The following is a 26128-nucleotide window of genomic DNA, read 5'->3' on the forward strand; positions in this document are numbered from 1 at the left end:
TGAAGCTGGTAGAAAGGGAGGGAGAAGGGGGAGCAAAAAAGAAGGCTGGTACCAGGCACCCTTCCCTCCTGGAGTGTGAGGGATGAGGAAGTCATGCCCCCTTTACAAAACTTCCAGGAACTGGCCCACGCTCTTGGAATAGTGTGTATGGGGCGGGGTGTGTATGGGGGGAGAGCAAGGAAGGGCACCCCTTCCCCCATGGTGTGCAAGAGTATGAAAGGCTGGCCCGCAGGCAGCCAGGAAATTTGCCTGCCCTCCCTCCTTCCCTCACCAGATGGGAGTTTCTGGCACTATGGTTCTCAACTTGGCCCATAGGTTAAATTAGTTGTTTTGTAGAGGGGCCCAGGTGTGGGGTTTTTTTTGTTTCTTTCTTTTTAAGCTGCCACAGAGATGCTAATGTGCAGCCAGGTGCCCGGGTCCGGACCTCTCCTAACTGCCTGGTAGGCAAGGCTGGGCCAGGAGGCCAGGACCTGGGTGGCAGGACTTCCCTCAGGAGCAGAGGGGCCCCCACCTTTCCTAGGCCCATGGGCCTCTCCCAGGGATGGGGCTGGGCGAGCCGTGTGCACCTGAGACCTTCCTCCACAGGAGTGGCCCAGGACTCTGTCAGGGCAGGCCCAGGTGATCGTCACCTGGCCCATTTTGGCCCGTTTCTCCCCCTTTTCCGCCCCTGCAGTTCGGTTCCCCATATCCCCGAATTCCAGTTCTGATTCGGGTGTCCGATACCTTTACAGGTGAGTTGCTTGTGGGGCGGGCATGAGGCAGAGGAAGTGGCTGTTTGCTCCAGGGGCAGGAGCTTCCGAGAGGGAGCCAGCAGAACGCCTCGAGGCCCTCTTAGTAAGGCAGATCAGTCCCCAGGGAAGCGGCCTTCTCCCCGACCTCAAGCACGGGGGCGCTCGGGGCTTGGGGATCCGTAGGGCACTAGGACCCGGCGGGGCGGAGGGGCAGCCCGTGTGCCGCGCTCGCTCCCTCCCACCCTCCTGCTCCGGCTCCCGCTCCATTGTCTGGGAGCTGCGGCTGCGGACAGGCGGCCGGGCGGGCGGCGGCGGGGACCCAGCCGGCGGGGTCGGGGCGGCGCGGAGCGGGCGCGGGAGATGCCGGGCGGGCGGGGGCCACCTGGGCCGCCCGCCTAGTCCCCGCCCTCCGCGGAAAGGATGTGCGGCGGGATGGCGGGGCTCGCAGCAGCGGTTCCCCGGGGGCCCTGCGGCCCCTGGCTCTGCCTCCTGGTGGCCCTGGCCCTGGACGTCGTGAGAGGTCAGCGGGAGGGGAGGGGATGGGCGGGGCGAGGGGCGGCTGGGGCCCGGCCGGGCTGGAGGGATGCGGCGAGCCGGGAGCTGCGGGTTCCCGGACTGAGCGCGGAGCGGGGTCGCCCCGCAGCGCGCCCTGAGGGCTGGAGGTCTCACCCCTCGGATCTTCCCTCCAGCCGCGCTCCTCTGTTGCTTCCCTCACTTCCAGAACGCGGCAACTCTTCTGATCCAGGACCAGCTGGGTCCCGGGCTCTCCCCGCCAGGCCCCGCACCTTCCGAGAGCTCCCCCTCCTGCCCGGGCATTTAACCCGGCTGCCCCTGGCCCAGGCGCACCAGCTCCCTAATCTGCGGTCCACAGAGCTGCACCCAAGTGGCTCCTAGCCTCCCCCCTCCGCACCAACGACTCACCCACCATCGACCCAGCCCCCACGGGCATGGGAAGCAGCCCCTTTGCCTGGGACCTGCGAGGTGTGCAGCCGCCCCCCCCACCCCACCCCCCGGCCCCAAGGAGCAATCTGACCTTGGAGTCTGCGGGGATTGCCCCATCCGTGCCTTCCTGAATTCTATGGGGATCCCCATCACTGGAGGAAGGGGGAGCGATTCCCCTGTGCCCAGGGTGGGGGTCAGACTTGGCAGGGCTTGGCTGCTAGGTGGATGACACCACAGTACGGGGCGGGGAGGGGGGATGCGGGGGGGGGGGGTGGCGGATAGTGAGGCATTCTCTAGCCCCCTCACCCTCACCGTGAGAGCTGAGCTCTGGGTGCTGGGAGTCCGTGGCCACAGAGCATCTTGTAATTATCCAGGCAGTAGAACAGGAGGAGGGCTGGAGGTCAGGGGCTGCCCCCAGGAAGCCATAGTCACTCACCTGTTACACTTGGGGGCAGGATGTGTGGAGCGTCTCAGACACAAGTTCCTTGGTGGGAGGGTCTTGAAGGAGGTTGAGAAACCATCAAGTCCCCCAGCCCAGGATGGGGCAGAGAGGGAGCTGGTTCTAGGGCTGCTTTCAGCCACCTGCTCCCCTCCCCAGGGGACCAGCAGGAGCCCTAATAACCTCTTATACAGAGAGATGAAGGAAGCCTTGTCACATCCATTATTCAACAGCAATAACCCCCCCTCCAGACGGCTCACCGCACTTTACAAAGCCCTCCCCTATTCACAGTTGTCACTAAATGCTCATTCTACAGGTGAGGACTCAGGCTCCGAGATGTTAAATGACTGACCCAAGTTTTATTGAGGCAGAATTAAGACGTAAACGCAGTCCTCCAGGCTCCCAGAACATCCTCTCCAGGGAGAGCTGCCCAGCTTGGGGGATTCAGGAATGAGTAGAACAAGTCCCCCTGTCGATAGACAGGAAGACAACCAATTCAGATGAGGCAACTAGGGGGCTGGTGGGAGGGCAAGCAATCAAGAAGGGCTTCGTTAAGGAAAGTCCCTTAAGGACTTTAAGGGCCGGGGGAGAGACCCACAGTCTAGGGAGTGAGGCTGGAAGTGCTCACCCTTGCAAACAGCGTAGGGAGGAGAGGGGGGGTATCCCTCTGGGTGTGATGCCTGAGCTCTGACTCCCAGCTTCACCGCTCTCCAGCTATGGGATCCCAGGCAAGTCCCTTAACCTCAGCCTCATCTTTCACATCCATAAAATGGAATTAATAGCAATAGAACCTAGTTCTCAGAGTTACACAAATTGAAGAATTAATCTCAAATAGTCGTCTGTGTATAGTGTTCGAAAGTGTTTATTATTACTAGGTCTAACTAATAGTTGGTACAAACCAAGTATGGTCTTAGGGGTCCTTTGCCCTTCTACTCATTGAATATTTTGGCTCTCTCCCCAGGCTCATAGTCCCCCCCCCCCAACCCCAATCCCAATCCCACTTTTGCACTCCAGTACCCAGTTGGGACAGGGAAGAAGGGAGCAAGCTTAGGAAACCAGTGCAGGGTTGCCATGGTGATGATGGAAGGGGAGGGAGGGTGGGTGCCCCAGCAAGTCTGGCCAAGGACCTGGGGACAGAGAAAGGGTCTCTCTTCTACAAAGCTCACCTCATTGCCATCTTACTGCACAGACCCTGTCTGGGGAGAACTGTGCCCCACAGATGCCTTGATATCAGAGGCAAGTAGGTAGAGGGCAGGAATGGGGAGGAGATGTTGAGAAGGTTCTCCTCAAGGGAGGAAGGCCTGAGTCTATGGTAGGTAGGAGAAGGAAAGGTTTGGAAGCTGGCATCCAGTCCGAGATGTACGTTCAAATCTTGGTCCCGCCACATGCTACCTCCTGTTTCCCCATCTGTGAAATGGGACAACTTCCCCTATATCCTGGGGGGATGGGACATTTCTAACCTTTTCTTCCTCCACTGCCCACCACCACTGTGCCCCAGGCTGGAACTCAGTTCAGCCCCAGCCAGCTCTGGAGCTGTCATCATCTCTACCCCTTCTCCTTCTTCAGTGGGCTGTGACCAGGACCCCCTGGACCCTGTCTACCTGCCTGCAGCCCTGGAGCTCCTTGACGCCCCTGAGCACTTCCGTGTGCAGCAAGTGGGCCGTTATCCCCCGGCCAACTCCTCTCTGGGCTCCCGATCTGAGACCTTTCTGCTCCTGCAGCCGTGGCCCAGGGCCCAGCCACTTCTCCGGGCCTCCTACCCACCCTTTGCCACTCAGCAGGTAAGGAGAGGGCACCAGGGACTGACCCCCAGGCTCACAGGATGCAGAGCTGAGGTCTGCTTGTGCGTAGTTCAAGGGTCCTCCCCAGCCCCAGCTGTGCTCCACATTTTCCAGAGGGGGAAATTGCAGCCTGTAAATGCTCTGTCCTGCCACACCAGGCCTGGAAGCCTGGTGTCCCATCTTTCCGGATCTTGCTTCCCTGCACCCCCTGCTTTGTTGAGCACCCCCATTCTCCCTCCAGGTGGTCCCGCCACGGGTCACTGAACCCCACCAGCGGCCAGTGCCCTGGGATGTACGGGCTGTGTCGGTGGAAGGGGCCGTAACTCCAGCGGAGCCCCATGCCCGAGTCCTCTTCCACCTCAAAGGGCAGGATTGGCCGCCAGGGCCTGGCAGCCTGCCCTGCGCCCGGCTCCATGCCACACACCCTGCAGGCACTGCTCACCGAGCCTGCCACTTCCAGGTGAGTGGGCGGGCCCTACCTAGGCCGGCCCTACCTGCTGTGCCAGCCAGAGGGTAGTCCTGGGTAGGGAAGAAAGGGCTTACCACTTCTGGGTGGTTTGGGAGTCCCAGACAAGCTGACTCCATTCCTGTTCTGCTAGCTTTCATGGGGACCCTTTGAAAGGGTTATTTAGGGTGCCTTAAGGAAGTTAGTCCATTGTATATGACTTTGGGCAAGTAACTTAATTTTTGTGGGACTCAGCTTCCCCATCTATGAAATGGAGTAGTAATAATTCCTACCACATATGGAGCTGGGATAAAGAACAAATGAAATGAATGCAATAGCTTTTAGCACGATGCCAACGCCTGGCCCAGAGTAATCACTCAGCAAGTATTTGCATTATTATTAGTATTACTTTTATAATTGCAACTTACACTGTTTTGGAGTCGAGCACGGGAATCCACCGGGGAGAGGTATTTTGCGGGCTTTGGGATTCTTCGAAGCCTCAGGTACAGTCAGGGTGGTCCTGGGGCATCATTAGGGGGAGGCATTGGGATTGGCTCACTTTGGAATGAGACTGTTCCCCAAAGTCGAAGTGTGGCTTTTGGACGTGTTCAGAGACCCATCCCCAGTCACGTCACTCATTGACTGTGTCACCTGGAACGTGTCTCTGGCCCGTGCTGGTCCTGCCTTTCATGGACCCCTCCAGCTCTGCGTTTCCTGCCGTGGATGCTGGAACCCCCTCCCCTGCCGGGCCAACCGTGGCCATTGTGTGTTTGCAGCCCTCCCTAGGTGCCTGTGTGGTGGAGCTGGAGTTTCCCTCCCACTGGTTCTCCCAGGGCTCCACCACGCGGGCCGAGCTGGCCTACACGCTGGAGCCCGCAGCTGAGGGCCCTGGGGGCTGCGGCCCTGGCAGGGAGGAGGACCCCAGGGAACAGGCCCTTCCGGTGGGTGGTGTGGAGCTGCGCCCAGCGGACCCCCCGCAGTACCAGGAGGTGCCCCTGGACGAGGCTGTGACCCTGCGGGTGCCTGATGTGCCCGTGAGGCCCGGCCAGCTCTTCAGTGCCACCCTCCTGCTTCGGCACAACTTCACAGCCAGTGTCCTGACCCTGCGGTGAGTGCTGGGCTCCTGGGGAGGTGGAAGGGGCGGGTTGGAGGCAGGAACCTCTGCAGGAAGACTGGGCAGGTGCCTTCTCCTTTTGGGGTCCTTACTGGCATCCTTGATCGCTGCAAACACGGGCCCACCACACTCCCTCCAGGCCAGGCAAGACCCGGCCATGGGCACAGTCCTGAACTTGAAGTCAGAAGCAGGAAGCTCCCCTTCCCCTGGCACCTCCCTGAGACTCCTTGTCCAGTGGGACTAACATTGCCTGCTTCTCAGGGCAGCTGTGAGGCTCCAGGGAGGGAAAATGGGAGAGGACTTGGAAACTGGAGAGTGCAGTGCCTGGGGGATGGTTAATGCTCTAATACCCCAGGATAGGTGTTCGCTCCAGTCGTGTTATCTGCATGTTCTCCCGCCTGCCTCCTTGCTGCATGTCCCTCACCTTTGGACAGGAAGGCCCTCCTTTTGTGTCCCTCTCTGCAGGAAGTTCTCCCAAAGTAGCCTCCCATCCCAATTCCACTGACAAGGATTTGCGGAGTATGACTCCCCTCTCCCATGTTTGGGTTTGCGTGTGTCCTGTCCCTCTGTGTTTCTCAGGTGCCTGTCGCGTCCCCCTGTCTCTCACACCCTCCTATGCCCGCTCGCACACTCATTAGATCTTTCGCAGACACTTAAAACATGTCCAGGCCTGTGTCTCCACTCTGAAGCTACAGAGGAGCAAGGCCAGGTCCCCACCTGGTGCTCAGGGGCCCCGGCGGTAGGGAAAGGAGCTGTGTGGCCTGCACTGGATTATGTGCTCTGGGAGGTATGAGGTGTGATGGGGGCCTGGGTGAGGGCTGGAGGAAGGAGAAAATTCATCCTGCCACAGGAAAAGCTTTCTAAAGGAAACAGTATTTGAGTTGCTGGAAGCTTGAAGAACGAGCAGACGAAAAAAGGAGGGGCAGGCCGGGCTGAAGGCACAGCCTGAGCAGACTCAGAGGCATAAAAATGAGCTGGGGTGGGGGGTGGGGAGGAACTTTCGGTGTAACTGAAGCAGAATGACAGAGGGATGTCACAGCCAAAGATGAAACTAGACCAGATCCTGGAGGGCTTTGATGCCGGTATTAGACTTGACCCTGTGGGCAGTGGGTCTTTGAGTCGGGGAGAGCTGTGTGACCTGACCTGCGCTGAGACGGGGTCCTTCTGGACCAGAGGATGGTGAGCAGAAGATTCAGACCGGAGCTGGGGAGGCCAGACAGGAGGCTGATTGCCTTTCGCCCCTTGTGTCTCTCCTCATTCTAGTTCAGCACCCACCTTGACACACTGGGCCTATGTCCTCTCCCCAGGATCAAGGTGAAGAAGGGGCTGCACGTGACGGCTGCCCGCCCAGCCCAGCCCAGCCTCTGGACTGCCAAGCTGGACCGCTTCAAGGGCTCCAAGCACCACACAACCCTCATCACCTGTCACCGTGCCGGGCCCTCAGGGCCAGACTCCAGGTGGGCAACTCCCTCCCCAGGGGGCGGAGGAAGGCGTGAGCAGATTATTTCTGGGGCCCGAGGGAAGGGGGCTGCCAGGCTGCTTCCATATTCCCACGTGAGCAGGCACAGAACACTCCTTCAAGGAAGCTGCACAAAGCAGATAGTGATTCATTCAGCTACTATTTATCCATCTCCAGGTACAGCGAGTGTCTGTGATCTCATTCCAGGTGATACCAACCTATCCTGGCTACTCAGTGACAGCCCTCACAGCCACCACCCTGCCTCCCTCAACCACCAAATGGGTCCCTTTTTCTGGACCGTTAATATTTCAGAAACAGCTCAGCTGTGGTTAACCTTTACGAACTCTCATTCATGCTCTGAACCTGGGCCAAGGCCAGGAGCGTGGTAGCTCCAGTTTGAATCCTGGTTCTGACACTTTTGGATAACCGTGGGCAAGCCGGTTAACCTCCCGCGATACCCCCTGCCCCCGACCAGAGCCTCAGTTTCCTTACCTGTAAAGTGGGGATAATAATACACCCCTTAGGGTCCATGAAAATAAAATACTGTAGAGCAAGCAGCCAGCCAGTGCTTGATCAGAGGAACCCGCGAGAGTTATGATTCAGGGGGTCGAGTGCCAGTCCTGGGGCTTGGAAGTGACTCTTCCTCCCGGGTAGAAATTGACCCCAGCTGCTTTATGCCCTCCCCTCCCCCATGGCTATGGAAGGCAGAAGTCTGAGTGGAGGGGGACTAGGGAGGCAGGAGGGCAAGCAGGCTTTCCAGGGGGGTGGCGAAGTGGCTACATGGATCTTCTAGAGGCCAAGGGTGTATAAGAGCTGGGGCTCTGAGCCAGGATGCTTGAGTTTAATCCCAGCCCTGCCACTTTTCACTCTGACTTTGGACCAGTTATATGACTTCTTTTGTTTTGTTTTGTTTTGTTTTTGAAGATTTTATTTATTTATTTTGACAAAGAAAGAGAGACAGCGAGAGAGGGAACACAAGCAGGGGGAGTGGGAGAGGGAGAAGCAGGCCTCCCGCAGAGCAGGGAGCCCGATGTGGGGCTCGATCCCAGGACCCTGGGATCATGACCTGAGCCAAAGGCAGACGCTTAACGACTGAGCCACCCAGGTGCCCCTGGGCCGGTTATATGACTTCTGTCCCTCCGTTTTTTCCCCTGCAAATTGGGGTTTATCATAGGACCCAGCTCACGAATCTAGGAAGTGCTGACAACGGCGCCTGGCCACTAGCAAGCACTCAGTCTCTCTCTCTCTTCTGGCCAGCAGCCCCCTCGAACAATCCGAGTTCCTATGGGTGGACTTTTTGGTGGAGAATGGCACAAGTGGGGGCGTGGCAGTCACTCGCCCTGTCACATGGCAGCTGGAGTACGCAGGCCAGGCCCCCGAAGCAGAGAAGGACAAAATGGTGTGGGAGATCCTGGTGTCGGAGAGGGACGTAAGAGCCCTTGTCCCACTGGCCAAGGTAAGGAGTCCCCACCTGTGCCCGGCCAGGCCCAGGGCCAAGGGAGGCGAAGAGCTGGGGGCTGAGCCCCTCCTGAACAACCCCCTCAGGCCGAGGAGCTGGTGAACACGGCTCCATTGACTGGAGAGGCACGGCGTGTGCCCGTGCGCCTGGTCACTGTGGACAGCGGCGGGGCTCTGGTGGAGGTGACAGAGCAGATCGGCTGTGAGTCGGCCAACACACAGGTCCTGCAGGTGAGTGGCATGTGCCAACCCCGTGTGAGTATGTGCTCATGTGCACAGTGATGCACAGTTGCCCTCCCCACTCGGGTCCCCAAGAGAACAGCTTCTTCTTCACACCAGAAACCTCGTGGGGGGCACCACAGATTCAACTTTGTTTCCACCACCCCTCTCCACAGTCACGTGGGAGCTGTGTCACCCCAGCAGCCACAGCTTAGGCATTTCCATGTTCATTACTGTATTGACAAATGAACCGATGTGGGAGAGTTAACAGCACATACTTTGGGGGCACGTGACTGGCTTAGTCAGTAGGGCATGTGACTCTTGATCTCAGGGTCCTGAGTTCAAGCCGCACATTGGACATAGAGCTAGAGCCTATTTTTTTTTTTTTAAGATTTTATTTATTTATTTGAGAGAGAATGAGAGAGAGCACATGAGGGGGGGAGGGTCAGAGGGAGAAGCAGACTCCCTGCCGAGCAGGGAGCCCGATGCGGGACTCGATTCAGGGACTCCAGGATCATGACCTGAGCCGAAGGCAGTCGCTTAACCAACTGAGCCACCCAGGCGCCCGAGCTAGAGCCTATTAAAAAAAAAAAAAAAAAGAGTATGTATGTTGGGATCCACAAATTTTGGTTTGAAACCCATCTTTGGGGGCACCTGAGTGGCTCAGTTGGTTAACTGTCTGCCTTCAGCTCAGGTCATGATCCCAGGATCTGGGATTGAGCCCCGCCTCGGGGGTCCCTGCTCAGCGGGGAGCCTGCTTCTCCCTCTCCCTCTGCTGTTCCCCCTGCGCTTATGCACGCTCTCTCTCTCTCTGTCAAATAAATAAATCTTAAAAAAAAAAAAATCTTTTTTATCAATTAGCTGTGTGATCATGGACAAGTCTCTTCACCTCTCTGAGCCTTGGTTTTCTAAACTTTAAAATGGGAAAATATAAAATGGGAATATATTGTAAGAATTAAAAGCATCCAGGGGCGCCTGGGTGGCTCAGTAGGTTAAGCATCCGCCTCTTGATTTCGGCTCATGTCATGATTTCAGGGTCACAAGATTGAGCCCCACGTCCAGCTCGTCGCTGGACATGGAGCCTGCTTAAGATTCTCCCTCTCCATCTGCCCCTCCCCCACTTCCTCCCTCTCTTTAAAAAAAAAAAATTAAAAGCACCTACGACACTATACCAGCAGAGAGCAGGAGCTGAAGCGATGGCAGCTTTTAATACAATGTAATACTTATAGGATGCTAAAAATGATAATTATTAGAGCCTTGTAATGATCCATGAGATTAGGAAAAAAAAGGGGGGGCAGGGTAACTTTCTCCATTTTGAAGTTCTAAGAGGGGAAGCCCAGAGCTTGCATTTCCTAAATCCTGGCTGCCTGGCTGGAAGAGGTGTCTTTTCACTTACGATGGCACTTTGCCCGTGTGAGTGGTTCCCTCCTGAGGGCTCTCGGGTGGGTAGGTCTGTCTTGCCTCTGCCCACCTTCCTGTAGTTGGTTGCCAGGTGGCTCCAGCACAAAAGTCGGAGGCCAGCACTAATGAGCCAAATGTGTGGGTTCGAACTCTCCACTACCAGGAGAAAGACTTTGCTTTTACGCAAATAGTTTCCCCAGCTGAGCCCCAGGTGAACTTGGGGAATGGCTGGTTCCTCTAGAATGGATCTCGGATGCATAGTGAAGCCCTTTTTTTTTTTTAAGATTTTATTTATTTGAGAGAGAGCAGGAGCAGGGGAGAGGGGCAAAGGGAGAGGGAGAAGGAGGCTCCCCACTGAGCAGGGAGCCATGCGGGGCTCAATCCCAGGACCCTGAGACCATGACCTGAGCCAAAGGCAGACAACTGAGCCACCCAGGCGCCCCTTGGTGAAATCTTCATACTCTTAAGACATGCCAGTAAAATGCAGAATGAATTTCAGCCCTGCCCCATATGGCGGGGGCTCAGGGCAGCCCTCTCTGCCCTGAGCTCCACACCTGTCTTCCGAGGCTTAGCCCAGCTCCTACCTCCCATAGGTGTCGGAGACCTGTGATGCTGTATTTGTGTCTGGCAAGGAGAGCCGGGGCGCCCGCGGGGTGCGGGTGGACTTCTGGTGGCGCCGGCTGAGGACCTCGCTGCGGCTGACAGTGTGGGCCCCGCTGCTGCCCCTGCGCATCGAGCTGACCGACACCACCCTGGAGCAGGTCCGAGGCTGGAGGGTCCCCGGCCCAGCTGAAGGGTGAGTGGGGGCCTTGGCGAAGTCGCTCTGGGACCCGAGAGATGGTGCAGGGAACACAGCCATGGGCTCAAGCTGGGATCTAAAAACTGCCCCGTTGCTTCCGTCCCTCCTGCCCACCTGCCTGTCACCACCCAGCCCCTGGCCACTTTGTGATCGCCGACCTCCACACTCTCTCTCCCCCTCCCATGCCACACTTCTCCGAAGTACAGATCATTTCCTAATTACTGGACCGCCTGATTCATCTTGTTTGTGGTCTGCCCACCGCCTTCACTCTCCTCCCTGAGACTTTAAGACCTTGAAGGCGAGGGGTTTTGTCTATTCTGTTCACTGCTCCGTCCTCAAAGCCTAAGATGGCACCTAGCTCAATAAATATCGAGAGGGTCCCACCAGAGCCCAAGGGCGAGGTGGCCTCAGGAATCTGAGCCAGGCCCCCCGGACACTGAGCACCGCAAGGTCTCCCCCTCGGACCCCGCCTCCCCAAGAGCCAAGAATTCAGATTAAGAGCAAGAGGAGGGCGAGAGCGGCTTGATGGACAGGCATAGGGACCAATTAGGAACGGCGGCGCCGCGCCGGCACGCAGACGGGCAGCTATGCGCAGTTTGAAGAATGCGCGTCCCTTAGGAGCTGGGGGGGGGGGGTCTCCAGAGGGCGGGGCCCTCAACGGCTGGGGGCGGAGCCCGAGCTGACGCCCCGCCCCCGGGCCTGTCCGTCCTGCCCCACCCCCACCTCCTCAGAGTGCCGGAACCCGAGGCTGCTGCGGTGGCGGAGGAGGCCGAACGGCGCGCCCGGGGCTGCCGCCTGCAGTACCAGCGGGCCGGCGTGCGCTTCCTTGTCCCCTTCGCGGCCCACCCGCTGGACGGTGGCCGCCGCCTCACCCACCTGCTCGGCCCCGACTGGCTGCTGGACGTGTCCCACCTTGTGGCGCCGCACGCACGCGTGCAGGACCCGCGCGTAGCCTCGCTGGAGGGCGGCCGCATCCTGGTGGGCCGGGAGCCCGGCGTCACCTCCATTGAGGTGAGCAGACCCTCATGAGAAGGGCATAAGTGGCCCCCAGAATGTTCATGGGCAGGTATGAAGAGTGTCAGAACGGGCCCAGGGTGTACCTGGGCAGGTATGAGCCCAGCGGGATTGGGGATTGAGTGAGAATAGGATGGGGGACACCCTCAAAGCATGAAGGGCTGGGGTTCGGTATGGGGGGACCAGGCCTTGAGAGAGGAGGGAACTGTTCCCTAGGCATGGGGGTCCCGGTATGTATAGGTCGTATGGAGTGCAAAGGGTGGGGAAGAGCAGCGTGTGCAGATGATGAGGCTCAGACGGGAGAGGCTCTCTGTGTACTTGCCCCCCCACAACTTGCAGCTCCCTCTCACCCTCAGGTGCGTTCCCCACTGTCTGACTCCATTCTCGGGGAGCAGGCATTGGCCGTGACGGATGACAAGGTCTCAGTGCTGGAGCTGCGGGTGCAGCCGGTGATGGGCATCTCACTGGCCCTGAGCCGGGGCACTGCTCACCCTGGGGAGGTCACAGCCACATGCTGGGCACAGTCAGCCTTTCCCGCCCCAAAGCAGGTGACAGCCGGGGGTTCGGGGGGTGAGCTCAACATCGCCAGGTGGGGGCTAATGACAGGGGGATGGGAGGCACCTGGACCCCTCACCTTAGGGTTTTCAGAATGAGGACTGACTGCCCTGTGAGGTAGTGAGCTCTCTGCGGCTGGAGGTGATCAAGCAGTGGCTGGCTGGAGTGTGGCAGTGGGAGGTTGGTTAGATGGCTCTGAGGACCCTCCCGATGACTCAGACCCCAGGGCTGAGTGGCAGACAGGTGATTGACGCATGTCCCCTCTCTCCCTGTGTTTTGTCCATCTGCCCATGTCTGTTTTCTCTCTGATCTCTCCTCCTTCGTTCCGTGTGGCCTGTCTCTGTGGGAGTGGTCTCTGTGTGCATGCGTGCGTGCCCTCGCATGTCTCTGCCTGTGTCCGTGTGCCCCACAGGAGGTGGCCCTCTCCCTCTGGCTGTCCTTCTCTGACCACACCGTGGCCCCCGCTGAGCTCTACGACCACCATGACCTGGGACTATCTGTCTCAGCCGAGGAGCCCGGTGCCGTCCTGCCAGCCGAGGAGCGGGGTGCCCAGCTCGGGGTGGTGGTGAGTGGGGCAGGTGCCGAGGGGCTGCCCCTGCATGTGGCTCTGCACCCGCCTGAGCCCTGCCGCCGGGGCCGCCACCGTGTGCCCCTGGCCTCTGGCACCGCCTGGCTAGGGCTGCCCCCTGCTCCCACCCCAGCCCCTGCCCTCCCATCCAGCCCTGCCCGGAGCTCACTGGCCACCGAGGCCAGCATGGGTGGTAAACGATGGGAGGCAGGTGGTGTTGGGGGCAGCGGGGGTGTGAGGGGCAAGTTTGAGCGGGCAGAGGAGGAGGCTGGGAAGGGGGCAGAGGCTGGAGAGGAGGAGGAGGAGGAAGAAGAGGAGGAGATGGTCCCCGCCCCACAGCGGGTCACCGACCTAGAGCTGGGCATGTATGCTCTGCTGGGCATCTTCTGTCTGGCCATCCTCATCTTCCTGGTCAATGGTGTGGTCTTCGTGCTGCGCTACCAGCGCAAGGAGCCTCCCGACAGTGCCACCGACCCTGCCTCCCCCCAGCCCCACAACTGGGTCTGGCTGGGCACTGACCAGGAGGAACTGAGCCGCCAGCTGGACCGGCAGTCCCCCGGCCTGCCCAAGGGGGAGGGGGGCTGCCCCTGTGAGACTGGGGGCGGAGGGGAGGCCTTGCCCGTGGCCCAGGCACCTGCTGGGGGCACCACCAGCTCCTCGAGCACCCTGGCCCGGAAGGAAGCCGGGGGGCGGCGGAAGCGGGTAGAGTTTGTGACGTTTGCGCCAGCCCCCCCTGCCCAGCTGTCTGAGGAGCCCGTAGGGGCCCCTGCCGTGCAGTCCATCCTGGTGGCGGGTGAGGAGGACATCCGCTGGGTATGTGAGGACATGGGACTGAAGGACCCCGAGGAGCTGCGCAGTTACATGGAGAGGATCCGGGGCAGCTCCTGACCCCTCCCCAGCCCGCCTGGCCCGGCACTGTCGGCCGCCAGCCCGGGCAGCCTCCTGCTCACCCTCTGGTGCTTGCGGATCCAAGTCCCCTGCCTGGCCTCTCAAAAGGATGCCCACCCAGGCCCCTCTGCCCTGCCCGCCCCTGTCATGGACCATGCTCGTGAGGAAGGGCTTACGCCCCTTATTTATGAGAACCATTTCATCCTAATGTTGGGTACAGAATAAACTCAAGGAACCCCCACTGGGACTGTGGCTATCTGTGTCCTGGGGAGAGAAGCGAAGGCAGGGGGGAGGAGGCAGGTGGGGGAGGGTGTTCAGCCCCTATCCCTGCTGGGACAGCTCTGGGAGGTTGGGCCCTGAGCTACCCTCTTGTAGCGGCCAGCGATCCAGATAAACAGGAGGGCTGTGGCGGCCTGAATGCAGGCCAGCAGGAAGAAGTAAAGGTCCATCCGGCAATTGTTGATGTTCCCTGGGGAAAGGAGGGGTTGGCATGAGGGTTGGGCAGGGCTCCCCTGAGACTGGCAGCGTGGGCAGTGGGTGGGCAGACAGCCCTCTCGCACCTGACAGTCGCCAGGGTTTCCTGTGCTGCCGGCAAGTCCCTGTGGGCTATTCTTTCAGGGGTTTAAAACACAAAGACCCCAGAGAAAGGTGACCCTTCAGCCAGAATGACAGACTTCCAGAAGCAGGAAGGAGACTTGGAGGTCTGCCAAGTTCACAGATTCCTTTTTGACAGTTAGGGAAACTGAGGCCCAAAGCGGGGAGGCCATGTTGTGGGCGACCGGCCAAGTTCGGGCTAGAACCCAGTTCTCCTGAGTCCAGCCTGCCATTTCACTCTGCCTGGGGTCAAAGCACTTAGTAGTTGCCACCGCCTTTCCAAGCCTCCCACCACCCACGTCCCGCTCCCAGGGAGGGCCCCACACTCACCAAAGTCCTTGGGGCAATAGAGCCAGCCCCCGGGCAGGGACAGCAGTGCCACGAGGCTGGAGCCCAACAGCGAGCCCACTCCCGACAGGCAGAAGAAGATGCCCATGATGGCACCCTGCATGGAGCGCGGAGCCTCGGAATACGCAAACTCCAGGCCTGCAGAGGGAGGGGGGAGAGCCAAGCGGACGGTGGAGGAGCAGAGATGAGGCCCACCCAGCCTCCATCCTGGCCTCCCCTGCATGACTGCCCACCACCTGGCTAGGACGACACCCGTGCCCCCGAGACCCCTTGCTCTGCCCTGCTCATCTATTCCCCTGGTTGAACACCTCCACCTGGATGCCCCCACATTGCTCTGTCTCCCCTCCTCCTCCTGGGTCTCCCATTTCAGGGATAGCACCTCTCTCTCCCCTACCCTCTCTGCCCGCCTTCAACATCATTACCAAATCCTTTTGATTTAGCCTCAGAAATATCATGTCTGCCCTCCCTGTTCCCTCTGCCCTGGGCCAAAGGGTGGCCCTGGTCTTTTAGTGCCCAGCCCCTGCAAATGCCTCTTAAATCACCCCCCTGCTTCCTGTCTTCCTCCTCACACAGCTAGATGGGTCTGTCTAAAAAAATCTCTAATGGGATCCTTTCCTGCCAAAATCCCCATGGTCATTGGGGGTGAGGGGCGGGGGGCACTGTTGCCCTCAGGAGAGACTTCAACATCCATCCAGGTTTGGCCCCGTACCTCCCCAGCCTTCCGCACACTCCCTACAAGGCTTAGCTCTCCGCGTCTGCTGCTCCCCCTGCCTAGGACATCCTGCTACCTGCTGAGTTCTGCCTTCTCTGCCCACCTGCCCCTTCCCGACCTCGTCCCAGGGGCTTTCCCTACACCCTAGAGCCACCACTATAGCCCTCCCCTGGGTTTGCTGTCTGCGTGACTGTCCCCCCAGCTCTGAGTGAGTCCCACCAGAACCTAGCCCCGGGCCTGCGGCTGACTAGCTGCTGCTTGGCTGAATGAAGAGCCCACCCCCACCCCACAGCTCTGGCTCACAGCCCGACGGGGCACACAAACGTGCTGCATTCCTACAGCACAGCGACCCGGGTGCCGCGATGGAGATGAGCAAAAGGAGGCTAGAAGGACTCCCTCTGCCCAGGGGCCTCGGAGAGGGCTTTATGGAGGAGTTGACATTTAGGCTCAGCAGTGAAGGGGAAAGAGGAGTTCACTTTGAATCTGAGGCACGGGGAACAGCAACCACGCAGACACAGGGGATGAAGAACAGCGCACCAGGGACGATGTGGGAAGTCGGTAGGGAGTGCCTTAACCACCTGCAAATCTCCAGGGCCTATCACAGTGCCTGGCACAAAGCGGGTGCTAACAAGTCTCCACTGGGTGAACGCGGCCCCACTCAGAAAACCTGGCCTTCCTCCACACCCACGAACTCCAGAAGCTGTGCCCGTGAGACCTCTGACTTCGAGGCAGCACCAGGCAGAGCCCATCACTGGTGCGAGAGCAGAGGAGGGGTCCAGGGTACCTGGGATACTGGCAAAAATCTCACTGATCCCGATGAGCAGGTACTGAGGGATCTGCCACCAGATGGACAGCGGAGCTGCGTAGTACACATCCTTCCCGATCTGCTGGGACACCGTCTGGTTGCGATGGATGTACTGTAAGCGCTCCCTCTCCAGGCCTCCTGGTGGGGGACAGAGGGGCACTATAAATAGCCAGGCCCACCATCCGCAGCTTAGCCCAGGGCAGAGCTTGGCACGTGGAAGCTATTCCCTAGGTAGCCTGTGACAGCAGCAGGAAAGGAGAAGGACACTGGCCTGGGGGCACGGTGGAGGTCCAAGATACGAGTTTCAACTCTGTGACTTTTGCCTTGGCTGCTAGGAAGCTCAGAATGAGGTTTTGCACTCATGAACAGGACCAGCTTGCATTAATTGAGAGCCTGTTATGTGCTGGGCATTTAATATGCATTCTTGTAAATGAAGAAAGACAAATTTAGGTTAAGCAACCAGCCCAGGGTCACCCAAGTTGATGAGCATAGTTGGGGTCTGATTTCACAACTGACCCTATTTCCCTAATATCATGAGACTTCTCTACTGCAGCATCCAGAAGGGTTTCTAACCTGGCTTTCAAGCTTACTTTTATCTCCTTCCCCTTCGTTGCTTAGAAGACACTGGATGTGGTGGGAGGTGACACAGGTTCCAATCCTGAGCCCTGGCACTGGTTAGCTGTGTGACCTTGAGCAAATCACTTAACCTCTCTGAGACCCAGTGCTCTTATGCAAGAAGTAGGAATAAAAATCCCAGGATTGTTGTGGGGATGAACTAGGACGAAATGCATTAAAGCGTGGAGCTGAAAAAGAGGCTAGTTTGGTTTTCGTCCTTGCAACACAATACTGGTTTTTGAGCTTTGAGTCCCCTGGGTCCTCCTCGTGATCCAGACACAATGCTGGGTGTCTCACAGACTTCACCTTTTTTAATCCTCACAACACTCCTGCTAGACCACATTCCATGAGGGCAGAACTCGGGTCCTGCACCGGGGCTGAATGAATTACTATCCCCATTGCAAAGTTGGGGCTCAAAAACGCTAAGTCACTTCAGGATCATTAAGTTACCGAGTGTAAGGGACGGAGGTTTGTGCAGTAGCATGAAAGGCTTCTTTACCAGAGCCCCTTTGTCATAAATGGCTTCAAATCCTTTTGAACTAGAAGAAGGAAGAGAATAAATGATAAACTCTTTAAAAAAAAAAAGTGGCTGAGTGTCTGAAAAATTCTTCAGCACATTGATTGGGTGCCCACGTGCGTTATTCATAGAAGTGAAAGAAAAAAAAAAAAAAAAACCTGCCTTCAGGGAGCTTACATCCCACAGGGGAAAATCTTTTTCCCTCTCGTGGCCTGAGTTCCCTCATCTGTCAAGACGAGGGAAGGCGGGACTAGAGGAGGAGGGTCCCCTTCAGCTCACAGTCCCTGGGAAGCCAAGACGGATGCCCATGGCGGGAGGGTGTACGTGGCGCAGGCCCACGGTTCCAGCATCAGCCCGAAGTGGAGCCAGCCTCCCTCCCGCGTCCCTCCACTCGGGCCCACACACCTGCCACAAGGACGGAGGCAAAGCCGAAGAACATCCCCAGGGCCATCTTCTGCAAGGCCGAGGGAAGCAGCTTGCACCGCTGCAGTAAAGGGTCGAGCAAGTGGTCCTTCACAGGCACCAGGATCAGCACCACCACGACGTTGGCCAGGAGGAGCCAGGCTTCTGGGATCTGGGCAAGAGGGGGCCAAGCAAGGCAGGCTAGCAGAGCAGAAGGCGCTCTGGGCGGGAGCTGGGGGTGCTGGCCTCCGGACTGTCCCTGGTGACCCAGCATAAGCTCTTTCCCCTCTCTGGAATGCACCTTCCTCAGCAGGGTGAGTCGGGAATGGGATTAAATCAGAAATGGCAAATCGGTTCCTCTGGCTTCTGTCGGTGGGTGGTGGCTGCCTGGAACATTCTCGGGCTCAGCATGAAAATGTGTCAAGATGGATTAGTGATGTCTGCCCTGGGCAAGGAATGGAGGTATAGTGGCAAAGGTCATTTCTCTGCCAGCTCTGAGGATCTTTGATGTTATGAGTCTTGGAAATGCCAAGGACCTGATTTGGAAAGTTCTGGTGAAAGACAGACATCTGGGCATCCAGGGTTCCCAGAGAGTGAGGGAAGTCAGGGTAGAATTGAGGGACCCGAGTGCACCTTGCAGGCCCTGAGGCTTGCCTCAGAACAGCAGTGGGTGGGAGCGAAGCTGGCCTGAATTCTTGGGCTGGGGCACAAGTGTACCCATCTTCCTGGGGCTTTTCATGTTCCCCGAGGAACCCCTGCACCTGGGCATGGAAACCCCTTCATTTCCTTCTGTTTGCAGAGGAGGCTCCCAGCACCGCGTGCAGTGGGGGCTGAACACACGCCTGGTCTCTTACCTTGTAGCTGCTGCGCTGGGCTCTCAGAGCCACAGAGCTGTTGGCAGGGTGGTCTGGGAAAATGTTCGGGATGCGGAGATGAAGACCCTGCAGGACATACGTGGACTGCATCTGCCAAGAGAGATGGAGCCGTGGCTGGAACAGAGCTGGCCACCTAACCTCCAGCCCAGGAGACCGCCAGCTCCTAGATGGGCGTTCTTCGGAAGGAGCACAGGATAGCTGGGCAGCTGTCCTCTCTGGGACGTGACCCCCCTACTCTCCTTCCTCCTCAGGAGCCAGGCTCGGTCGGGGAGCTTCCTTCGCCCTGCTCCCAGGCCCGTGAGCTCTGTGTGCAACCTGATCCCAGAGCCTGGGCACAGCTGGTCTGGCTCACATTTGGTGTCTCCAGGGTCTGGCACAGAGGAGGCGTGGAGAAATGTTTGTTGACGTGGGGAAGATAATGACACGGCTGTCCCCACAGAGAGCTGTCATTTGACACTGAGGCCAAGCTGCGTCCCACGGGCTGACACAGCATAGGCCCTGCATAGGCACCAGCCCGCCAGAATGGCTCCGGGCAGAGCTGAAGGGGCAGGCTCAATGCAGGGGGATCCGGGAGAATCCCCCAGGAGGGTTTGGGGTGGGGGAGGACACTCGGGTTGCTCAGGACAGCAGCTATGGACCAGCTGGTGTGTAAGAATGTCAGTATTGTGAGAATCGGCCGTGGACACACACACACACCCTCCCCATGTCCCTGTCCCCTTGCCTCTGTGTCACCCCCAAGTAGCAGGCTGGCCCTGCCTAACCCCCATCTTCTGTAAACGCAAAACAAGCTTCCTAGAAGGGGGTATGGAAGGCAAAGACCTTGTCGTCTGGGGGTTAGAAGTTGGGGTTAGGCAGCTGCCAACCCTACACACACACACACACACACACACACCCCACCAACCTTCCCCTCAGGAGATGGTGGGAAGCAGCGGGTCTCAGACCTGGCTGAGTACCAGTCTCCCCTGAGAAGTTTATCACTCTAGAGACTTCTCCAGCAATTCTTTCAGTAGTCTGGGGTGGGACATGGAATCGGTTTTAAAGGCTCTGCAGGTGGTTCTGAGACACAGCCCGGGTGGGGGATCACCACTGTGAAGTATCCGACGCTCTGAGCTTACCCTTAACTGGCTGTGGGGCATTGGGCAACTCTGGGCCTCAGTTGCCACGTCAACGAATCTGACTGTTCTAGAGCTCTGAGAGCCTCCAAGCCACCCGTCTTACACATGAGGCCCAGACAGACGGGGTGACATTCGAGGCACTGGGCCTCAGACCCATCTCCAGAGTTCCTCATGCTATTCATTATCGGGATGGCTTTGAGCCAGGCCCCACGTAGCCCCAAGTCACACTGTGAACCCCTGCCTCCCTTTCCACATGCTCTGGGCTTCTACGGTGAGAGCTGAGGCCCGTCAGGGGACCGGGGAGCCCGTGCCCCCAGAGTGAAAGGGCCGGGTGCTCACCTGGAAATACACCATCCAGTAGGGCACCAGAGTCACCATGACGGGCAAGATCTTCACCAGCACCTGGAAGTTAGCCATGTCCTCTTGGGGGGAAGGGCCAGGCTGGGGAGACCTCTGGTCAGGCAGCGGTTGGGTGCCTTGAGGGTCTCTGTGGGGCCAAGGGGGGACGGCAGATAAATAGCAGCCCCACCGCCATCATTATCCCCTAATTTAATCTTGCTCCCCTATCACCAGTGACTTTAGCCATCACCTCCGAAATCACTCATCTCCTCCCTCCACCATGAGCATCACCTTCTCCATCATCATCATCATCATCATCACCATCCTCGCCATCATTGTTGTTAGTGAGGCGATCGCCCCCCAAAGCCAGCCTCCCGCCGACTGTTCATTACACTCCTTGTCACTGTCCTCACTCTCCCCTCCTTTCTCACACAGGTGGCTGATCAAGACCCCTCCCACCCCGGAGCTGAGGCCCAGTGGTCTGGGGGAAAGTAGCCTAGGGCCTGTGGCGAGCGGAGAGTTGGGGGATTTTTGGCCTCACAGCATCAGCATGCCGTGGGAAGCAGGGAAGTCCCAGTCGAAGCCTGACTCAGAGAGAGAGGTCAGCCCGGGTCTGATATATGCCAGAGCTCCCCCACTTGCTGTCTCCAAGTCCACCCTCTTCAACAGGGCAACATTATAGTCCTCTCCCTACCTGACGGATGAGGAGGGAGGCAGCCGAGAGGTAGGGGTGCAGGGGAAATGATCAGGAAACAGGACAGATCAACCACTGCTGTGACCTTCCCCCTTTGCCCTTTGTCCTGACAGGTTTCTAATCTCTTCTTGCTCTAGAGCCTTGCTTCATCCTTTGAGATGCCGAAAGGGGTAACATCAGTGCGGTCCTTTCCAAAGATGGGCCGCTATCAGCTTCTCCCCTCCCAGGATGCCACTCCTCCACCCATTGGCTATTCGCCCCCCTGCCCTGGAATCTGGGCCGGCCTTGTGGCTGACCCACAGAATGAGCGGAAGTGATGGCTCTGGGACTTCAAGCCCCGTAAAGGACTGATAGCTTCTGCCTCCTTCCCTTTGGAACCTTCACTCTTGGAAAGCTCCCTCCTCTTGCAACCCAGACACCTTGCCGCGAGGAGCTCCAGCCACAGGCGTGAGGCCACATGACGGGAGGGGGACCTGACGTGGACTGCCAGCCACATAAGTGAGCCATCTTGGATGTTCTAACCCCTTCAGGTCCCCAGATGACTGCAGCCCCCTCCTCCCTCCCAGTGACATCACAAGAAGGAGAAGAACTGCCCAGCTGAGCCCAGTCACCCACAGAATTGTGACAGGTAAGAAAACATGGTTGCTTAAGCCACTGAGTTCCAGGACAGTTTGTCGGGCTGCACTGGATCGTTAAAACAAAACCCCACAGCAATGCACCAGCTTGGACAAACATGTCCTGCCCCTTTTCCATCTAGAGCCTACTGACAGGCTCTGTAACCGGCTCCAAGGTCCAGACACAGGTTTGCTTAGCATGAGTCGTCAATTAACTTCAGGAAGGACAGGGGCCATAGGAAGCCGGTGTGTATGTGTGTGTGAAGCTGTTCAGAACCTTCCGCCCTGGGATGCAGGCTAATGGAGGGGGGGCAAGTTTGGCTGATTTCTTAGACTTTCTTTTTTTTCTTTTTTAAAGATTTTGTTTATTTATTCGAGACAGAGAGTGGGAGAGGGAGAGAGCACAGGCAGGGGCGCGGGGCAGAGGGAGAGGGAGAAGCAGGCTTCCCGCTGAGCAGGGAGCCCCACTCGGGGCTCGATCCCAGGACCCTGAGATCATGACCTGGGCCGAAGGCAGATGCTCAACCGACTGAGCCACCCAGGCGCCCTCTTAGACTTTCTTATACTTAACACCAGCGTGGCATTGGATTATTTATATCATATCCCAACGGCCTTGGCTGGTACCATCGTCTCCATCATTATCCCACCGCCGTTGTCAGTCACCACCAACTTATCTTCGCTGCAGCTGCTAACGATCACCTCCACCTCGACCTCGACCGTCACCGTCAAGACCACGAACAGCCTCCCACTTTCTACAGTTAGTCCGTCAGCAGTACCGCCGCCACCACCACCTTGACCTCCGTCCCCATCCTCAGTCACAGCGGTCCGCTGTGGCCCGGGCACAGCAGGTCGTCATAAAGGGCCGCCACGGGAGCTGACCCAGAACGTTCTTCCACCTGCGCCATGCCTCCCCAGGAGGAGCACGGCACGCCTCCAGGCCCCGTGGCCCCCTTCCCCGAGAGCCCCCTTCTTACCTGGCAGAGTGTCGGTGCGACAGCCGGGGACAGCAGTTTTGGAGAGCGAGTTTAAGCATAGAGGACACTTGGCTGCCCGTGGGGGGCTTGGTGACGAAGATGGGGGTGGCAAAGAGGAAGATGAAGAACGCCAGGCCCAGGCAGCCCACGATGATGCTATACCCCAGCAGGAAGTCGATGTTCTGTTGGATAAAGGCCACGACCAGCAGTGACAGCACGGCGCCCACGTTGATACTCCAGTAAAGCCAGTTGAAGAAGCGACGGCTGGCATGGCGGCCCAGATCCATCACCTGCGGGGCGGGGGTGAGAGTAAGGGAGGTCCAGGGGCTCCCTACCACAATGTCCCTGCACCCCTTTTCCCACAGAGGCACTTCCTGGGTCAGCACTTTCCTGGTCCCCGATCACTAAACAGACACTCAGTACATATTGGTTGATTGAATGAATAAACCTTTCCCTTGGGAATCACTTGTTAATGATCAGGACAGTTTGGCAGAGCTGGTTTTTCATGCCCATGGCACACGGTGCTTTTTTATTTGCACCAAGGAGTGCATACAACAGATGTCTCTGATGCCACTTTGTTCATTTCCGGTTGACTTATTCTTTTGTCTTTGACTGAACAACCTACAGTATGTATCACCTTTATAATCAGAAGAAAGCCAATAAAGATCAGGTCTGTTTCACATTACTAAATATGATGTATGTGTATTACTGAAAGAACAGTTTAAAGTTTAATTGAGAATTTCCTCTGCAACTTGGAGATGCAGAGTTCTCTACTGTGGCCCATTGGCCCATCCCTTCGTCTCCTCTTGCTCCCTCTGTTATATGCCCAGTCAAATAAGGTTGGCATATCAGGGAAAGCAGGGGCGGTCTCGGACACAGCCCAAAGAGCGGGTTCTGGCCCGATGAAAAAAAAAAAAAAGGCCCCCCAGCAAGGGCAGAAAGACTGAAAATCTTTACCCAGGATTTGGATCAATCTGCAACAGTCAGGCCCCAGGCCCCCTTCCGGTCTGCTGGCTCGGGTCAGCTGCACTGGCTGATCCCACCTCTCCCAGACCCTGGTCCCAGATTCTGACCCAGCAGGTCTGGCGCAGGGCCCAGGCGTCTGCATTTCTAAAAAGCAGTGAAGACTAGAGGTCAATTTTCAAGGTGATTCTGTATGCTGTTACACCCGTCACCCTTTCAACAAACCAACGCATCTCAAAATCCACTTTTCTCCTTTTTGTCAAGCTTTACGTTCTGTAATTGCATTGGGGAAAAGATAAGCATTTATTTTTCCTTTTCCAAAGGTAAAATTATAGTCCATACAGATGCATGCCCTTAGAGACTCTGAGGGGTCCTCTAGGCATTGCCCGGGGAGGACCATGTCCACACGATGAGAATGTTTGCTGTAGACTTTCGAGCAGAAGATTGAATAAGTCCCATTATGTGCAGGCACTTCCATTTATTAATTGGATGTAAATGAATATGACAATCGCAACTCTAAGGGGAAGACCAGGCAGCCCATTCAGGATATAAATGAGCTCTCCCAAAATGAGCACTTTGTCAAGAATGATGGATGGCCCTTTTTGAAATCAGCAAGTGTGTTAAAAACGCGGCTCCTGGGTATGGCTGTCTGCCAGATGGTGCCAACCCTTCCCACCCACACACCCTCCATCTGACTGCGCCCCTGAATTCTGCAACAGACCCTCACTGCTTTGGTGTACCTGCTCCTGTTACCCCACCCACTCTGTACTGTAGCCAGAGACATTTTTTAAAGAACTCAAATCCAGTGATGTCCACCCCTGCCTGAAATCATTTCAGGGTTTCCAACCTGTCCTATGGGTCAGGTTCAGACCCCCTAGGGCAGCCTAGGGCACCTGGAGGTGTAGTGGATGTCAATGAAAGAGTAGAATGAAGGGAAGAAGAGAGATTCCTGTTGGCAGATGTTGGGGGTCTCCTAATCCAAAGGAAGGTCAACAGTAGCTGAGGAATGGACAGGCCTCCCTGGGGGCACCAAGTCCCCCATCATCAAAGGAACCCAAATAGGCTGGATGAGTCAGTCCTTGGTAAGGACACTGGAAACCATGTAAGATGTTGAACTGTGGGTGGCAGCTGGATGCAATGATTCTTTGAAAATGTTCCCTTTATGATGGTGAATACATACAGTTAAAGAACATTTGAAGAACAGAGGCGAAAGGGAGAAGTACAGTAAGTCCTGTGATCTGATCACACTGTTGTTACAATCTTTTCCGGTTTCTCCTTTTAGCTGACTCCTACTCTTTCATAGGGCTGTAATCATATTCTGTACTCAGTTCTGCCTCGCTTTTGCTCACTAACACCACATGTGGTTGTTTTAATCCTATTACATATTACTTAAACTTATTGTCTAATATCCCACTGAGTAAAGCTATCAAAATATAGCCATATCGTTAGGCCTCCACTCATTCATTCGGTAAACACTCATTGAATTTCTCCTGTGTGCCACGCCCACGGTCCAAAAGCATACAGAGAAAGGCTCAGAAGTTGAGATATTTGCCCAAGAGCTCCTGGCTAGTGAGTGGCAGAGCGAGGATCTGAACAAGTCTGCGGGACCCCCACCTCTGGCGCTGCTGGTTAGGAAGGGGCTTACTCCTTCCTTAGCCCCCAGATCCCTAGGGCACATAAAGCTGGGGCTCGTGGTGGGGCCTGAAGTCCAGTTACCCTTCCTATTCCTTGACCTGCTCTCTCTGTGACCTTGGACAGGTTGATTCATATCCTGAAACCTCAGTGTCCTCGTCTGTAAAGTGGACATACTAATACCACCTACCTCCTGGGTAGTTAAGAGGATGAAAGGAGTGAAAACATTGAAAGCAGCGCAGAGTCCAAGAAAACCAACTACGGTTATTACCATGGTGGCCATCGGTATTGTTTGAGTTAGCGCCCCCTCTTCTTTCCAGTAAGGAAGCCGGGAGCAGCGAGGGGAAGCGGTTTGTGTGAGGTCGCTCCTGGCTCTCGGCCTCGGCCCCCACGAGCCTCGCTGGCCCTGCGAACCTCCCTGGGCCTCGCTGCGCGCGGGGCGGCCCGCCTGCCACTCACCTGGTCCGCCCCGAAGGAGGTGAGGTTGCTCCTGACGGAGCTGGCGGCCAGGGCGAGCAGCAGCAGCCCGGAGTAGAGGGTGGGCGCGCAGTACGGGGTGGGCGACACGCGCGTGCAGCCGGGCGACGGGCAGGCGGGCCCCAGCGGCGACACGGGCACCTCCCCGCAGAAGGAGCGGCGGCCGTCCCCGAAGGCGGTGGCGGGCAGCAGGCCGGAGGCGACCAGGTAGAGCCCCAGGCTGAGCGTGACGGCGCGGTAGCGGCCCAGGTACGCGTCGGCCAGCCAGCCGCCCACGGGCGCCAGCAGGTAGGAGGCGCCCAGGAAGACGAGCGCGGCGCGGGACGCCTGCTGGCCGTCCCAGTGGAAGCTGGCGCTGTTGAGGTAGAGCACCAGGTTGGCCGAGATGCCGAAGAAGGCGGCGCGCTCCAGCGTCTCCACGAGCAGCACCGCGGCCGCCGCCGTCCGCCGCCACCGTCGGGGCGCCCGCGGCCTGCGCCCCAGCAGCGGCCGCCGCTCCTCCGGGGCGCCCGGCGCGGGCATCGTCCGCCTGCCGCCCTGCCCTGCGGCCCCGCGCGCTCAAACGGGGCGCCCTCCTTTCTCACCCCTTGCGGCTCCCCCGCCCGCCCCCCCCCCCCCGCCTTCCTGTCCCCTCTGCCT

General features: G+C 57.8%; 2 protein-coding genes across 3 annotated transcripts; one reads left to right on the forward strand and one right to left on the reverse strand.

Annotated features, from left to right (window-relative positions):
- The first annotated feature begins 1046 nt into the window (after positions 1-1046).
- Positions 1047-14053, forward strand: TMEM132A (transmembrane protein 132A). 2 transcript variants are annotated; one of them, XM_032414324.1, is made up of 11 exons: positions 1047-1251; positions 3679-3893; positions 4135-4353; positions 5115-5446; positions 6760-6909; positions 8169-8367; positions 8457-8600; positions 10583-10785; positions 11520-11799; positions 12159-12350; positions 12770-14053. In XM_032414324.1, the coding sequence occupies exons 1-11, from the start codon at positions 1152-1154 to the stop codon at positions 13811-13813; spliced, it is 3078 nt and encodes a 1025-aa protein (XP_032270215.1). In that variant the 5' UTR covers positions 1047-1151; the 3' UTR covers positions 13814-14053. The 2 variants fall into 2 exon arrangements, with proteins under 2 accessions (XP_032270215.1, XP_032270216.1); XM_032414325.1 differs by having other exon boundaries at positions 8172-8367.
- Positions 13974-26011, reverse strand: SLC15A3 (solute carrier family 15 member 3). The gene is made up of 8 exons (XM_032414805.1): positions 25472-26011; positions 22418-22707; positions 20136-20283; positions 18661-18771; positions 17810-17978; positions 16252-16410; positions 14738-14893; positions 13974-14282 (listed from the first exon to the last, which is right to left on the reverse strand). Exons 1-8 carry the CDS (start codon positions 26009-26011, stop codon positions 14128-14130), a joined length of 1728 nt encoding a protein of 575 aa, XP_032270696.1. The 3' UTR covers positions 13974-14127.
- Between the last annotated feature and the right edge of the window lie 117 nt (positions 26012-26128).

This window comes from Phoca vitulina, unplaced genomic scaffold (assembly GCF_004348235.1).
Source record: "Phoca vitulina isolate PV1807 unplaced genomic scaffold, GSC_HSeal_1.0 scaffold16, whole genome shotgun sequence".
In the NCBI taxonomy this organism is placed as follows: domain Eukaryota; kingdom Metazoa; phylum Chordata; class Mammalia; order Carnivora; family Phocidae; genus Phoca; species Phoca vitulina.

Bases quoted from the DNA above. Each gene is read 5' to 3' on its own strand.
- SLC15A3 (XM_032414805.1), bottom strand. From the start codon at position 26,011: ATGCCCGCGCCGGGCGCCCCGGAGGAGCGGCGGCCGCTGCTGGGGCGC. The intron at 16,411-17,809 runs GTGTGTGGGCCC...GTCCCCCACCAG, and splicing joins TGCCTCCGTCCTTGTGGCAG to GAGGCCTGGAGAGGGAGCGC. The intron at 14,283-14,737 runs GTGAGTGTGGGG...TCCTTTCCCCAG, and splicing joins CTATTGCCCCAAGGACTTTG to GGAACATCAACAATTGCCGG.
- TMEM132A (XM_032414324.1), top strand. From the start codon at position 1,152: ATGTGCGGCGGGATGGCGGGGCTCGCAGCAGCGGTTCCCCGGGGGCCC. The intron at 6,910-8,168 runs GTGGGCAACTCC...TCTTCTGGCCAG, and splicing joins CCCTCAGGGCCAGACTCCAG to CAGCCCCCTCGAACAATCCG. The intron at 8,368-8,456 runs GTAAGGAGTCCC...CAACCCCCTCAG, and splicing joins CCCTTGTCCCACTGGCCAAG to GCCGAGGAGCTGGTGAACAC.